The 12,668-nt window shown below is 36.1% G+C and overlaps 1 protein-coding gene across 21 annotated transcripts in view; it reads right to left on the reverse strand.

The window, feature by feature from the left end:
- DISP1 (dispatched RND transporter family member 1) overlaps positions 1-12,668 on the reverse strand; it is a 290,651-nt gene that overhangs the window by 81,498 nt on the left and 196,485 nt on the right. For 13 of the 21 annotated variants that reach the window (XM_077149166.1, XM_077149178.1, XM_077149168.1 and 10 more), the window contains one exon: positions 5,168-5,696. In XM_077149166.1, the coding sequence (XP_077005281.1) occupies positions 5,168-5,696 (529 nt within the window). The remainder of the gene's footprint in view (positions 1-5,167; positions 5,697-12,668) is intronic. The other 8 variants (XM_077149183.1, XM_077149182.1, XM_077149186.1 and 5 more) reach the window with 2 other exon arrangements.

Genomic DNA, 12,668 nt, shown 5'->3' on the forward strand with positions numbered 1-12,668 from the left:
TGGAAGCAAGAAGCTAAAAGCAATGAAACCCAGAAGAGAAGGGAGAGACCACGGATGCCGCCATGTGCCTTGCCATGTGGCAGGAGAGCCCAGCACCGCTGGCAACTGGTCTGCAGGAAGAAAGCACTGACTTGATGATGGCTTGATTTGAACATTTTTCTCAGCCTCGAACTGTAAACTGCTAAATCCTCATTGTTTAAGCCAACTCATTTTATGGTATCTGCTTTCAGTAGTCAAGCAAACTGAAACGATATTAAGTATTTGAGGTTTATGATTTAAAAAGAATTTAAATAAAGCAACATGCTATAAATCACAGAAGAAAACTAAAAAAGTTTAGAGAGTTAAAATTCCTGGTAGTGATCAGCTCCTAGAATCTTTGTTCAAATAACTTTCCTAAAAGTACTGGGTAGACTAACTAATAAAAGGCAGCAAAGCTATCATATAGCATCCTAATTTTTAGAATTATTTAATAAGGACATGCTGCCTAGACTTTCCCAAACTGCCCCATTCTCCATTATACAGTAGCTGTGTCTATGTCCATGTTTACTTCTATGGATATCTTACTGGTTGGGAAAAGATAGACATGACACAACACCTGGCTCTGGACCTTGCCCATGACACCACTCAACAGGGCTGACTCTAAATGCTTTAGTGTTCAATCTCAGATACCACCACTAGCCCTTCCAGCCTACCCATCAGTATCACTGTCCTCAATGCAATCGTCGTGCATCACCCAGCATCTTCATTCTTTCAAGAAAGCGCAAGGGACTTCGCTTTTTCTTATTGACATTACTCTGCTGTCCCCTGGAGCTCACCTCTGTTTACTCAGTGCCCTTTCCCTGCGTTTCCTATCTTAGTGACTGGTATTATCAATTGTCCACTCAGTTGCTCAAACCAGGAAACTGAAAACCAGTTGTCATTCTTTTTCACTTTCTTTCCCCTTATTCCAATTATTCACCAAATCCAGTAGATTCTACCACCTAAATGTCTCTAGAATGAAATTATTTCTAAAGCCTGGTTCAAGTCACCTACGTTACCGCAACAAGCCTTCTTATGGCCTTCCTATTCTCACAACAGTGCTGCCCCAGCACAATCTACTCTTCATAATACCGACAGCTTTCTAAAAACGCGAATCCGACTGTTTCTCTTCTCCTTAAAAATCCATAATGGCTCCCCACTGTCCCCAGGATAAGGCTAAGAGACCTCCCTCAGAATTTGGGCCCAGTATATGCTTGTTTGTTGTTTATGATTGGGCCCAGTCTAATATCTCTACTTGCTACTATTCTCTTCCAGGGTCTAGCCGTACTGAACTATGCTGGAGCTGAGCTCACATTACCTTCTAAGCTCATATACAAATTTCTTCCCACAATCTGCAAGACAACTCCCCCTCCATTCTCTCTCCATCTGTAACTTCTTTTCATCTTAGCCTTCTTATATACCTTCTTGATAGCACTTATCACAATATTGTAGCTTCCCATTTGCATGTCTATCTTCCTATTAGTTTATAGCTGTATTAAGGTAAAGAGAGTGTCTCATCTGTCTAGAATTATACCCTCAGTGACTGGAACATAGAAGTATTCAGTAAAAACTGCTATGGAAAGGAAGGGGGAGGGAGAGAGGGGAAAATGGGAGAGAAGGAGGGAGCAGGAGAGAGAGAAAAATAAGTAAATAAATAGAAGGAGGGAAGAAGAGAGGGAAGGAAAATAGTTCTTGAGGCACACATTGTACAAAAAGTATATAAAATATGCAACTAGACACATTCCATACCTTTGTACCTTTACAGGCATCTTTAAAGGATTTTATGTCTCATTACACAGTTGCTCAAAAGGCTCAAATTCTTGAGATATATTTCTAAAATATGAAATATGTATCTCATAATGTTCTGCTTTTGTCACACTTTTCTTGATGAAAAATATAGCATCCTTATCAGTTTTTTTAATGTCAAGCTATTTAAAGTTGTGTACAAGACTCTCATTCCTGTAAAATTAAATCATTAAGAAAAGTTACAGCAACAAAGTCCTGAAAAACCTGACACAACCTGCCATATGGTTATTTGCCCATAGTTTTAAAATCATGTGAAGTTTTTAAAAGGAAAGATTATTTTCGAAATGTAAAACTCTCCAGCTGATCTCACATCCTGTAACCACATAATTTATGATTATGTATGATACATATTGATTCAAAATCAATCACTTACAGTTTAATTCAAAATAGAAAGAGTCTAAAGCTGATCATATACCACAGTATTACCAGGGCAAACTGCTAATACTTAGCCTTGGTGAATGGTCTTATCATAGTTCTATAACTAAAGAGCTCTCCAATCCTATCTGGAGAATGCATTCAGAAACTCTAGAAACATGCTACAAAGGCGTCCTGTCTCCTCCCCTCCCTCACTCTTGTGCTTCTTCTTCCCCATCTCTCTCTTCCTCTCTCTCTCTCTCTTTTTTTTTAAACTTTTGTACATATAACATATATACAAAGCAAAGAAAGAAAAAAAGCAATAGTTTCAAAGCACTCTTCAACAAGTAGTTACAGGACAGATCCCAGAGGTTGTCATGGGCTACCATACCATCATCTCAAATTTTAACTTCGAGCTGCTACAGAACATAGGAAGTTAGAAGGAATAAACATTTTTTTATCATCAAAATCGACTTTTGTGTGTGTGTGTATGAAAAAATAACATATATACAAAAAAGCAATAAATTTCAAAGCACAGAACAACAATTAGTTGCAGAACAGATTCCAGAGTTTGGTATGAGTTACAATTCCACAATTTTAGGTTTTTACTTCAAGCTACTTTCCTCTCTCTCTCTCTTTTTTCACATGGGCAGGAAATGAACCCCAGTCTTCGGCATAGTAGCCGAGAACTCTGCCTACTGAGCCACCGTGGCCTGCCCTTTCCTCTCTTTTTTAAAGAGTGAAAACAGATAACCTTGACAATATCCAAAACCTGATAAAGGTGAAAAGTATCACTTAATCCCTTTCTGGATCTGTCCCTTTAATTAAAAATGAATTTGCTACATATGTACAATGGGACACTATACAGCAAGAAAGAGGAAAACTAATACACACTGCAATTTGAGATAAATCTCAAAAACACTATGCTGAGTGAAAACTGCCAGAATCAAAAGAGTACATACTGTATCATTCTATTTATATGAAGTTCTAGAGCATACAACATAAACCTACAGTGATAGAACTGAGAATAGTGATTGCTTCTGGTGAAGAGAGGCGGAATGACTGAGAAGGGGCTCAAGGGAATTTTCTGGGGTGATGGAAATGCTCTACATCATGACAGAGGTATGGATCACACTTGCAAAATGGATTCAACTATACCCTTAAGATCTGTGCATTTCTTATACGTTAAATTATTTCCCCATTTAAAAAAGGGAATGCTCCCTTCTAGCTCATTTAAAATTTTGTATTACCTAAACAAGTAAAATAATACTTAGTCTCCATAAAGTATTTACTATTTTGTGAAATATATTACCATAATTCACCTTTGGTGCCACTTAACTTATCCATGGAAAAAATACCTGAAAATCACATATAAGAGCAACTATGGGCTGAGGGGGGAAGAGGACTGATAAAGAGAGAAGATTTTTCTAGTACTGTTCTATCAACCAGAGATCTGAAAATGCTTTACAAAAGCATTTTTATAAATCCTCTGCTACAGGTTTATAGGTTTCATCTGCTGTGAAAGGAATGGCTGCTTACATCTGATCTCAACATATTACATAGCTATCCAAAGCACATGAACAGAAATTGTGGGGATAGCCATAAGTAAGCAACTGGTTTTGTATTTCTTTTTCATAAAGACTGTTCACGATCAATAATACCAAATAAAGGACTTCTGTTAGCAGCCTAGCCATAAATACATTTTCCATGTATAATAACAGAAATTCCTAGCAAAAAAAAACTTTTCCCACATTATTTATTTATTTTTAATCCATATTTTTTACTCATCTGTCCCTACCATAGATAAAAGGAGCATGAGACACAAGGTTTTCAAAATCACACAGTCACACTGTGAAAGCTGTAACATTATACATTCATCTCCAAGAAACATGGCTACTGGAACACAGCTCTACAGTTTCAGGTACTTCCTCTAGCCTCTAATACACCTTAAACTAAAAAGGGGATATATATACAATGCATAAGGATAACCTCTTGAATCTGTTTGAAATCTCTCAGCCATTGACACTTTATTTTGTCTCATTTCTCTCATTCTCTTTTTGTTCGAGAAGATTTTCTCAATCCCTTGATGCTGAGTTCCAGCTCATTCTAAGATTTCGGTCCCATGTTGCCAGGTAGGTTTACACCCCTGGGAGTCATGTCTTATGTAGAGAGGGGGAGGGCAGTGAGTTTGATTGCCGTGTTGGCTGAGAGAGAGATAGGCCACATCTGAGTAACAAAAGAGGTTCTCTGGGGGTGACTCTTCGGCCTAATTTTAAGTAGGCTTAGCCCACCCTTTGCAGGGATAAGTTTTATATGCACAAACCCCAAGACTGAGGGCTCGGCCTATTGATTTGATTGTTCCCACTGCTTGTGAGACTATCAGGAATTCTCCAAATGGGGAAGTTGAACTTTCCCCCTTTCTCACCATCCCCCCATGGGGACTTTGCAAATACTTCTTTATTCACTGTTCAGATCACCCTGGGATTTATCAGAGACACTGGACAAACCTACAAAATCTCATGCCCTATTCAAGGTTCCATGTATTTATGGTATTCAATTAACCTGTCCATATAAGTTATATTAGGAAATGCACTAGACAAAATATAAATTTTGTGCCAAATAGTTTTTGCTTTACTCCCACACAGAAATTGAAGTTTTAAAATATGAATGACCGTCTATTTTCAATACCCTGCAATACTGACATCTAACAAAGAAATCTTTTCACGAACCTCAAGATCTAGAAGGAACACTTAGCCAGTTTTTAGACAGGGGAAAGGGATGGGAGGGTATGACTAAGTCAACAGATATAACAGACATATTTAATTTGCATTTTAGTAGGTTGCACACAATCTGCAAAATATGCATAGTCATTGGTTCTCTTTTATTGGCATGTTTTTCTCTCCTCTTTCAGGAGAAATAAACACAAGCAGTCACATTCATGTGGAATTAGTTCAATGCCAAAGGCCAGCAAAACTTTCAAATCACTCACCTTATGTTGGCTATGTGCTGTTGTACAGGCTGATGCTGAAAATGGTCAGGCCACGGATGATGCAGGCAGAAGGATGGAGAGGGCTGAAGACAGCACGTAGTCTGATAAACAGGTGAATGGTTTGGACAAAGAGATGCAGAATACTCTGAGTGTGGCTGCATGCAACACGAGGCCAAAGCAGAGGTTGCTGCAGGGCCAGCCTCAGAATGGCACTCTTGGTGATTGTTATGGCTAGTCAAAGGGTGATGATGGTATGGGCAAGGATGGCAGCACTGGGATAACATCTGAGGCGTTCTTTGGTTGTCTAATGGCAGAAAGGATGATTTAACTGTGCCATTAACTTGCAGACATCCATTTGGACTCACTTTTGTTCTTGGTGTTTCTTTGGGTGTAAGCTGCTGGGCTGTAACGTCTCCATCACAGGGGGTGAGGGGACTAGGGTTGGTAGCACAGGTTGCGATGCTGCCATTGCTCAAAACCACAAAGTCATTGTTTCCATTGCTCATAGCCATGCTCCAATTTCTTGACCCTAAGAAAGAAAATAATATCAAATTACCCAGTTATGGACAAGCAGGCAAATATGTAAAAGAGACAGGTAAGATACTTAAAAACAGCTCTTTTGAAATGAGGGCTCTTGGAGGAGCTGTGAAAGAGTGGTGGAAACCCAGCAGAAAGGGGTAACAAATAGCACGCCTCTTCTTTTCTCCTTGCTACTTCATACCCACTGAAAGCCCTCTCTGTCACTATTGATTATTTCTAGTTTTGGTATTTTTCTTCTCTCTCCATTTTATATATGCCAACTATCAGTTAAAAATTAGGCCATTTGGGCATGGCCTTCTTCCAATAGACAAAATAGCCTCTGGAGAAATCTCTCTCCAGTGTCTTCTACCTCTGAGGATGTGCATGAAACCAGAACAAATCATCTCTTTTTGGTCTGAGTACTTGGTAATTTGACCTAAAGAACTTGGATTAGGACGAGCTCTATGCACATTTTCATCTAATATGTAAACTACTCAACAGTGGTATTTCTGAACAAAGCATGCCAAAAGAATGCATAAAATTTCAACCTGAAAACTGGAAACTAGAAGATACTTATTGCATTGGGATACAAATTTAGCACTATTAATTTATTTACCTTTCAGATAAAACTCCTCAACCACACTCTACACCCTCACACAAAGTCAGTTATATAAAAAGTTTCTTTATCAATTGTTTTAGTTAAAAATAAAGCCTTTAAAAACATCAAAACATATATAAAACCAAGTAGATGTTACTTTTTTCATCAGTCTTATCAGTTCTGAAAGTGTCCCACCAAACCCAAACTTATGACCACTGAGAGGGATTTTGAATTATTATAGTAAAAATAGTTGCTCTCTCCTTCATTAAATCATTCCTGGATATAAAATACATGGTAGAAAAAGTTTCAAATAATATACCCAACACGAAGCAATAGTAGTTAAATACATTATCAAACTACTGGGAACGCAGGAAGGTATACTAGAAAAAGCTCTACTCTGACTCAGGAGGCACAAACTCTAAGTCTTCTTCTACCACTTTTTTAATGTGTTATCTCAGTAAGAAGATCTGCTCACTTAAGTCTCTGTTTGCTAAAGAATACATCCTCCCTTTTGTTTTATCCAAAGAGAAAGCTGTATGCAAATACATACATACATACATACATACATATATATATACACACACACACACACACACACACATATATATATATATATATATATATATATATATATATATATTTTTTTTTTTTTTTTTTGCATGGGCAGGCATCAGGAACCAAACCCAGGTCTCTGGCATGGCAGGGAAGAATTCTGCCACTGAGCCACCATCCCCACCCTGTATGCAAATATTTTGAAAACAATACACATATATATATAAAGGACATTTAAAGAGCCTCAAGCTTTCCAAATTAATTGAAATTTTAGATTTGTATTTATATATTTACCTATAAGACTGTCTCAATAATGTAAGAAATAATAACTAGAAGAGACAAAGGCAGGCATTCCCCAGAATCAGAAACTTTAATTGTAAAAATATTCCATCTACACAAATCACTGGGTGCACACTCTTTCTCCAACCCATGTTCCAAACTCTTCTCTTCCAGACCTCAGTTAGGCAAGCCATTCCAGCTGATAAAACCACTGGGCTAAATGGAAAAATCAATATCTCCTGATCACTTTCTTTCCATCAGGAAGATGGAAGTAAGGAATATTTTTTCTGTTTTAGTTTGTTTGTATTTACTATCCAGGTTGGCTAACATAATTTCAAATAGTCTATATTTCCATAAGTATTTAATTCAGCCAATATTTTTTACTGTAATCACAGGTCTCAGGGAATTTATACTAGTAAGAAGTACCGAACAACAAAAATCCTCAGTTTTAAAATGAACTGGGATTAAGACAGAGTGCCATGAGCCTACAACACTCTTGAAAGTATTGGAAATCCTCCCTTAAACTCTCCACAATTTTCATGCTAATTCTTTATCTTCTAATTAATTCTCACTATTCTAATATTAGATATTGAAAATATTCTCTATCTTCTAAGAATTCCAAGTATTTCTCAAGAGGAATAATTTCTTGTTACCAGAAAAATATTATTCCCTTTTGTTTTTATTGCAAATTCATCATTTTGTGGTTATATAAGAGTTAAACAGATTTTTGTAAGCCAGCTGAGAGACCTAATCACAATTTATAACATTTTTTTCCCACTGTGGTAAATGCAGTTCAAGTGCCAAACAACTGACTTAGCAATGAATTTTTTGGAAACAACCTGTCTGTAATCTGGGACTTCTTGTAATGAAGCAGGAACTGGTGTTAGTAAAGAATAATTTGATCTTTGACTTTGGCTTATATTTGAAACAAGTCACATGAGCTGTCTATGAGTCAGTTTCTTTAATCATAAAATGGAAACAAGCAAATTGACTTCATAAGTAAGTTGAGAATAATAAGTAAAAAGGCATAAAAAGCAAAAACAGGAAAACTGAAGAACAGCCTATGGATAAAATTCAGTGTATGTATCTGTGTAAGGCATCAGGTGACTAGAAGAATAGCAAGGTTTCAATCAGAAGTCAAGAGTTAATCCTAGGATCCAAACAGAGAAATATCTCATTTCTTCCGAATTGAGACAAACAAGAAAAAAATTAAATCTGAGCCTAAGGTGGAGAAAACTAAAATGAAAAATGACAAGATGGAGGAAGAACCAACATACTAAAAAGGATAAAAATTTCAATGCCCTTGTGCGAAGTTATTATATGTAATATGTAAGGTTATGTGATTATAAATGCAGTGATAATAGTGTTTATGGTAGAAGATTAAAATAAGTTTAAAAGATAGCTATGTTTAAATCACCTGTTTTCCCCAGGGCCGTAACACACAAGGGCTGCCAAAAAAAAGAGCTGTTCTTGAGGCACTGGCTTGAAGTGTTACGGGGCTCCATGGCCACATATTTTAGCGTATTTCCTGCCATTAGTGAATTTAATATGCCAATACCAATACATTCAAAGCCACTAACCTCACACCCCCTATTTCACCTTCTCGTCTAGCATTTTTATGTTCTGAATGCTTTAGTCATTTGGGGCTACAAAGCCTTAGCCCAAGGAACATCTTTTAATTATATTTTAAAATTTAAGGTACTTTTTTTGAGCCTCAGTTCTTCATATATATAAATCAGGTAATCATTTCCCATCTCAAAAAATTACTATGAGAATGTAAAAATGTTTTAAAAATCATAAAGGGCTATGTATTCATAATGTAAAGAATTTCACATAATTGCATGATTGAATTTTGAGAGAGAAAAACGAGATATGGAATGATGCGTCCTAGTTTTAAAGCCAAAAGTATGCTTTAAAAAACAGCAAATGAGAATTCTACATCTTAGAAGAAATGGCACAGGTTGGAATGAGTTTGAAAGTTGACTCTAGACCAAGTTACTTAGACTAAGTTATTTATATTCTTAATCTAAGTCTTGGTTTCTTCTCAGCAACATGGCACTACCTGTTAAAATTTAAAATTCCCTTATCCTTTGACCCACAATTTTACTTCTAGGAATTTATAAACTTTGATATACTTGAACAATGTGTTTAAGAATGCTGACTGCAGCACTGTTTGTAAGAGTAAAATTGAAAACAGTCTAAATTATAAATAGAGGACTTAAATTCTGTCATTTCCATTATTCACACACACACAAAAATGAGTTAGATCTGGATGTATTGCTATGAAAAGAAGACATCATCTTCCGCAAAAAAAAAAAAAAAACACCTAGCTACAGAACAGCCTGTATGATACAAATTCTTGTGGGTGAAAAAAAAAAAATGGAAGAGAGTTTATACATAAATGTTTAGGTATATACACAGATAATTTCTATAAGGACAAAGAAAATGCCAACATTGTTCCTGGCTGAAGAGTTGGACTGGGTTATTTGGAAGGGTGGAGAAGACTTTAACATTTTACTTTCTATACTGCTTGCAACTTGACTGTAAGTATGTCCTTTCTAGAGTAAAATATTAATGAAACAAAATAGAAACTCTCTAGTATTGTGACTGACAATGAACAAAGGATAATTATTTTTAAATGCAAAAAAAAACAAACACAAAATTATTTTATCTCAAAGGATAACTAGATATTCACTGGATACCTTTAAAACTTTATCTTTTGGTATATAACTGCTATCTTACAATGACATCTTATATAATCATATCAAATAACTGAATGAAGCAAAAAATGAAAATACAGCTATGCAGAAAGAACAGATGGAAACAAACTATTCATGCATATGGCTTTATTACGGTTTGTCTTACTATGTTTAGAAACATAAATGATTATTTGTTAGATCAAAGCTATCTGTGAACCAAAGACATCATGGCTACTTACATAATGATTAAGAGAGACACCACAGAGAAGAAACACAGAGACATTTCAATCATGTTGAAATGCAGAAAGAAAAAATAATCAGAATCTATGTAATTAGAAAGTTATAAAACAATTACAACCTACTCTGGTTTGGGACTCAGGGAACCTACACCTATAAAATATAGGGAACTTATACATACATCAAAGACAAAAAAGTAGTATCTTTATTGAACATGCAATCACATAAGCATAGTAGGATCTGTTTGAATTACAGAAACTTCATTTATCAACATACTATACTCAAAAATTCATTAATGACAGACAATTTATCCAAACGATGCAATTAAACTGTTTAGGTGACTCCCTGAGTACAAATACATCTATGAAGTATTAAGAAAATCTCATAGTAGACTTGGAATTGGAAGCCCGAAATGCTAGTTCCAACCAGAAAAGTGCCAAGTTAAAATCTAAATAAAATGATAAAGAGAATATACAGAACTGTTTGAATTACCACAGTAATCACATAGCAAAGCCATCACTATCCTTAACACAGGGCTCATATAGTCAGAGGGAACATCATCATCATCATCATCCCCATCAACAGTTACAATAGTAACCGATTTTCACACACATGATCTCACTTGAGTTGATCCTCCTAATAGCTCTGGCGGTAAAAAAGATGTGGCAAGTATTTACACACTCATTATGCAAAAGAAAACCTGAGACACAGGCTAAGCAACTTGCCACAAATCACATGCTGAAGACAAATGGTGAGGGGCTAGGAAGTCTGATGCATTTTGAGGACTTTCTGCTAAACTACATTCCCTCAGCCCACATGATCCATTCTAGAAAAACCCTTCGTGTCAACAGATTCATAACACCAAGGTTAACAACAACACCAAGGTAAATGGCAAGTCTGGATCGCCAATAAAATCTGATGCTGAAGCCATCGTAACATTAATTTTCTATAGCAGTTTCACCAGATCAAATACAAAACACTCTAAATCAGTGCTCCTCAAACATACGGATCTCCTGCAGAACTCGTTAAAGTGCAGATTCTGATACACTGGGTTTGGGGCAGGGAATCAAGGTCCCAACAACATACCCACGCTCCTGATCTATGGAACACAATTTGTGTGGCAAGGCAAAAACAAAGTGGGTGGGGAGGCTACAAGAGAATGAGGTCAAAGTAATGGCAAAATGATGCACAATTACAGCAAGATGGGTCAAACAAATAGGGAAACAGCCACACTTGACAGAAAAAAAAAAAGAAGCAAGAACCATGCTTCTAATTAGGGCAGAGAAAAGTAACAAATTTTAACAATATAATTTCTAAATGAAAACCAAGTTCACAGCTTCTCACATGACTTCCAAATTTTTTGTGCATGGAAATAACAGCTGATCGGACCTGAATCTTTTTAGCACAATTCACATATATGGATTGAAGCATCTGGGTAAGGTCCTTTACTCTCTTGTGGTACTAGATACTAGGAGATGAAGTCCTTTTTTACATCAGGTGAAGGCAGTACCTACATTTGCTACTACTACTCCCAAGTACCTACTGGGGAGTATCTATATCTATTATTTACAAAGCCTATTTTAATAGGAAATGGTTCCGCTAAAAGTATTTGATGCTTATCCTAAAATGATGGGCTCGTTTCTAATCACTGGTACCAAGTTGGCCATTAATATTTAGTGCTATGACCAGAGAAATAAATAGCTTCTTTAAATGCACAAGAGTAATTGATAAAGAATTAACACTTCATCCATTTTCTGTAGCAGGACAGCTAAAGCTGAGGGTAGGAAATGAGCAAGATTTTGTCTCTAGGAATAATTTTTCCCATTAAGGGCTATTAAAAATGTATTCAGCATCCCACCATATCAAGCATTCATTTTCTTCACAATATCCCTCTAAAGAGGTTATTAAATCCATTATAGGGAAAACTGAAGTTCAAAAATATTAGAGTAACATATTCAAATCACATGATTAGGATTCAAACCCAGACCTTTGACTCTAAAGCTAGAGTCATCCAAAAAAGCTAGAGCTTTTCCACTACCTCAAGATGCCCCTAGGGCAGTGTCAAGTTCAACTAGCTTTTATAATATCACTAGGGGCTACTGATATAAAATACTGTCTGAAGGCCCACATGAAAAATAGCCTTGAATTCAGTATTTCCCAAGACAGTTTTAAAAGGTACAACTCAGCTTTCAAGAAAGTCAGATACATACTACATTGAATTAAAGAGACATTAATGTCTCATATTATGCAAAACTGAAAAAGCAAGGTAGTGGATTTACCTTTGTTGTCATGTGGTATACGGACTATCTTACAATAATGTACTCTTTACCGGACAGCAAAATTTCCATCTTAAGTCAAAGAATCAAGCACTTTTAAGGAACTAGAATGGATGGATGCTCTCATATAAAGAAATATAATCTCCTCCCCCTCTGAGACAAATTAAATTTTCTTATTTTCCTGTGAGTTCATGAACTCAAAGAATTCTCCTTTAATAAGAACACAAAAATATCTTCACCTAATTACCTATAAATGTTTTATATATTGCAAAGAACTTCACAAAGAAAAGGTAATATTGATATCCTCCTGAAACATAAGCTGCAATAAATTGGATGCCATT

The sequence above is a fragment of the Tamandua tetradactyla genome, chromosome 2, assembly GCF_023851605.1.
Source record: "Tamandua tetradactyla isolate mTamTet1 chromosome 2, mTamTet1.pri, whole genome shotgun sequence".
Taxonomy (NCBI): Eukaryota; Metazoa; Chordata; class Mammalia; order Pilosa; family Myrmecophagidae; genus Tamandua; species Tamandua tetradactyla.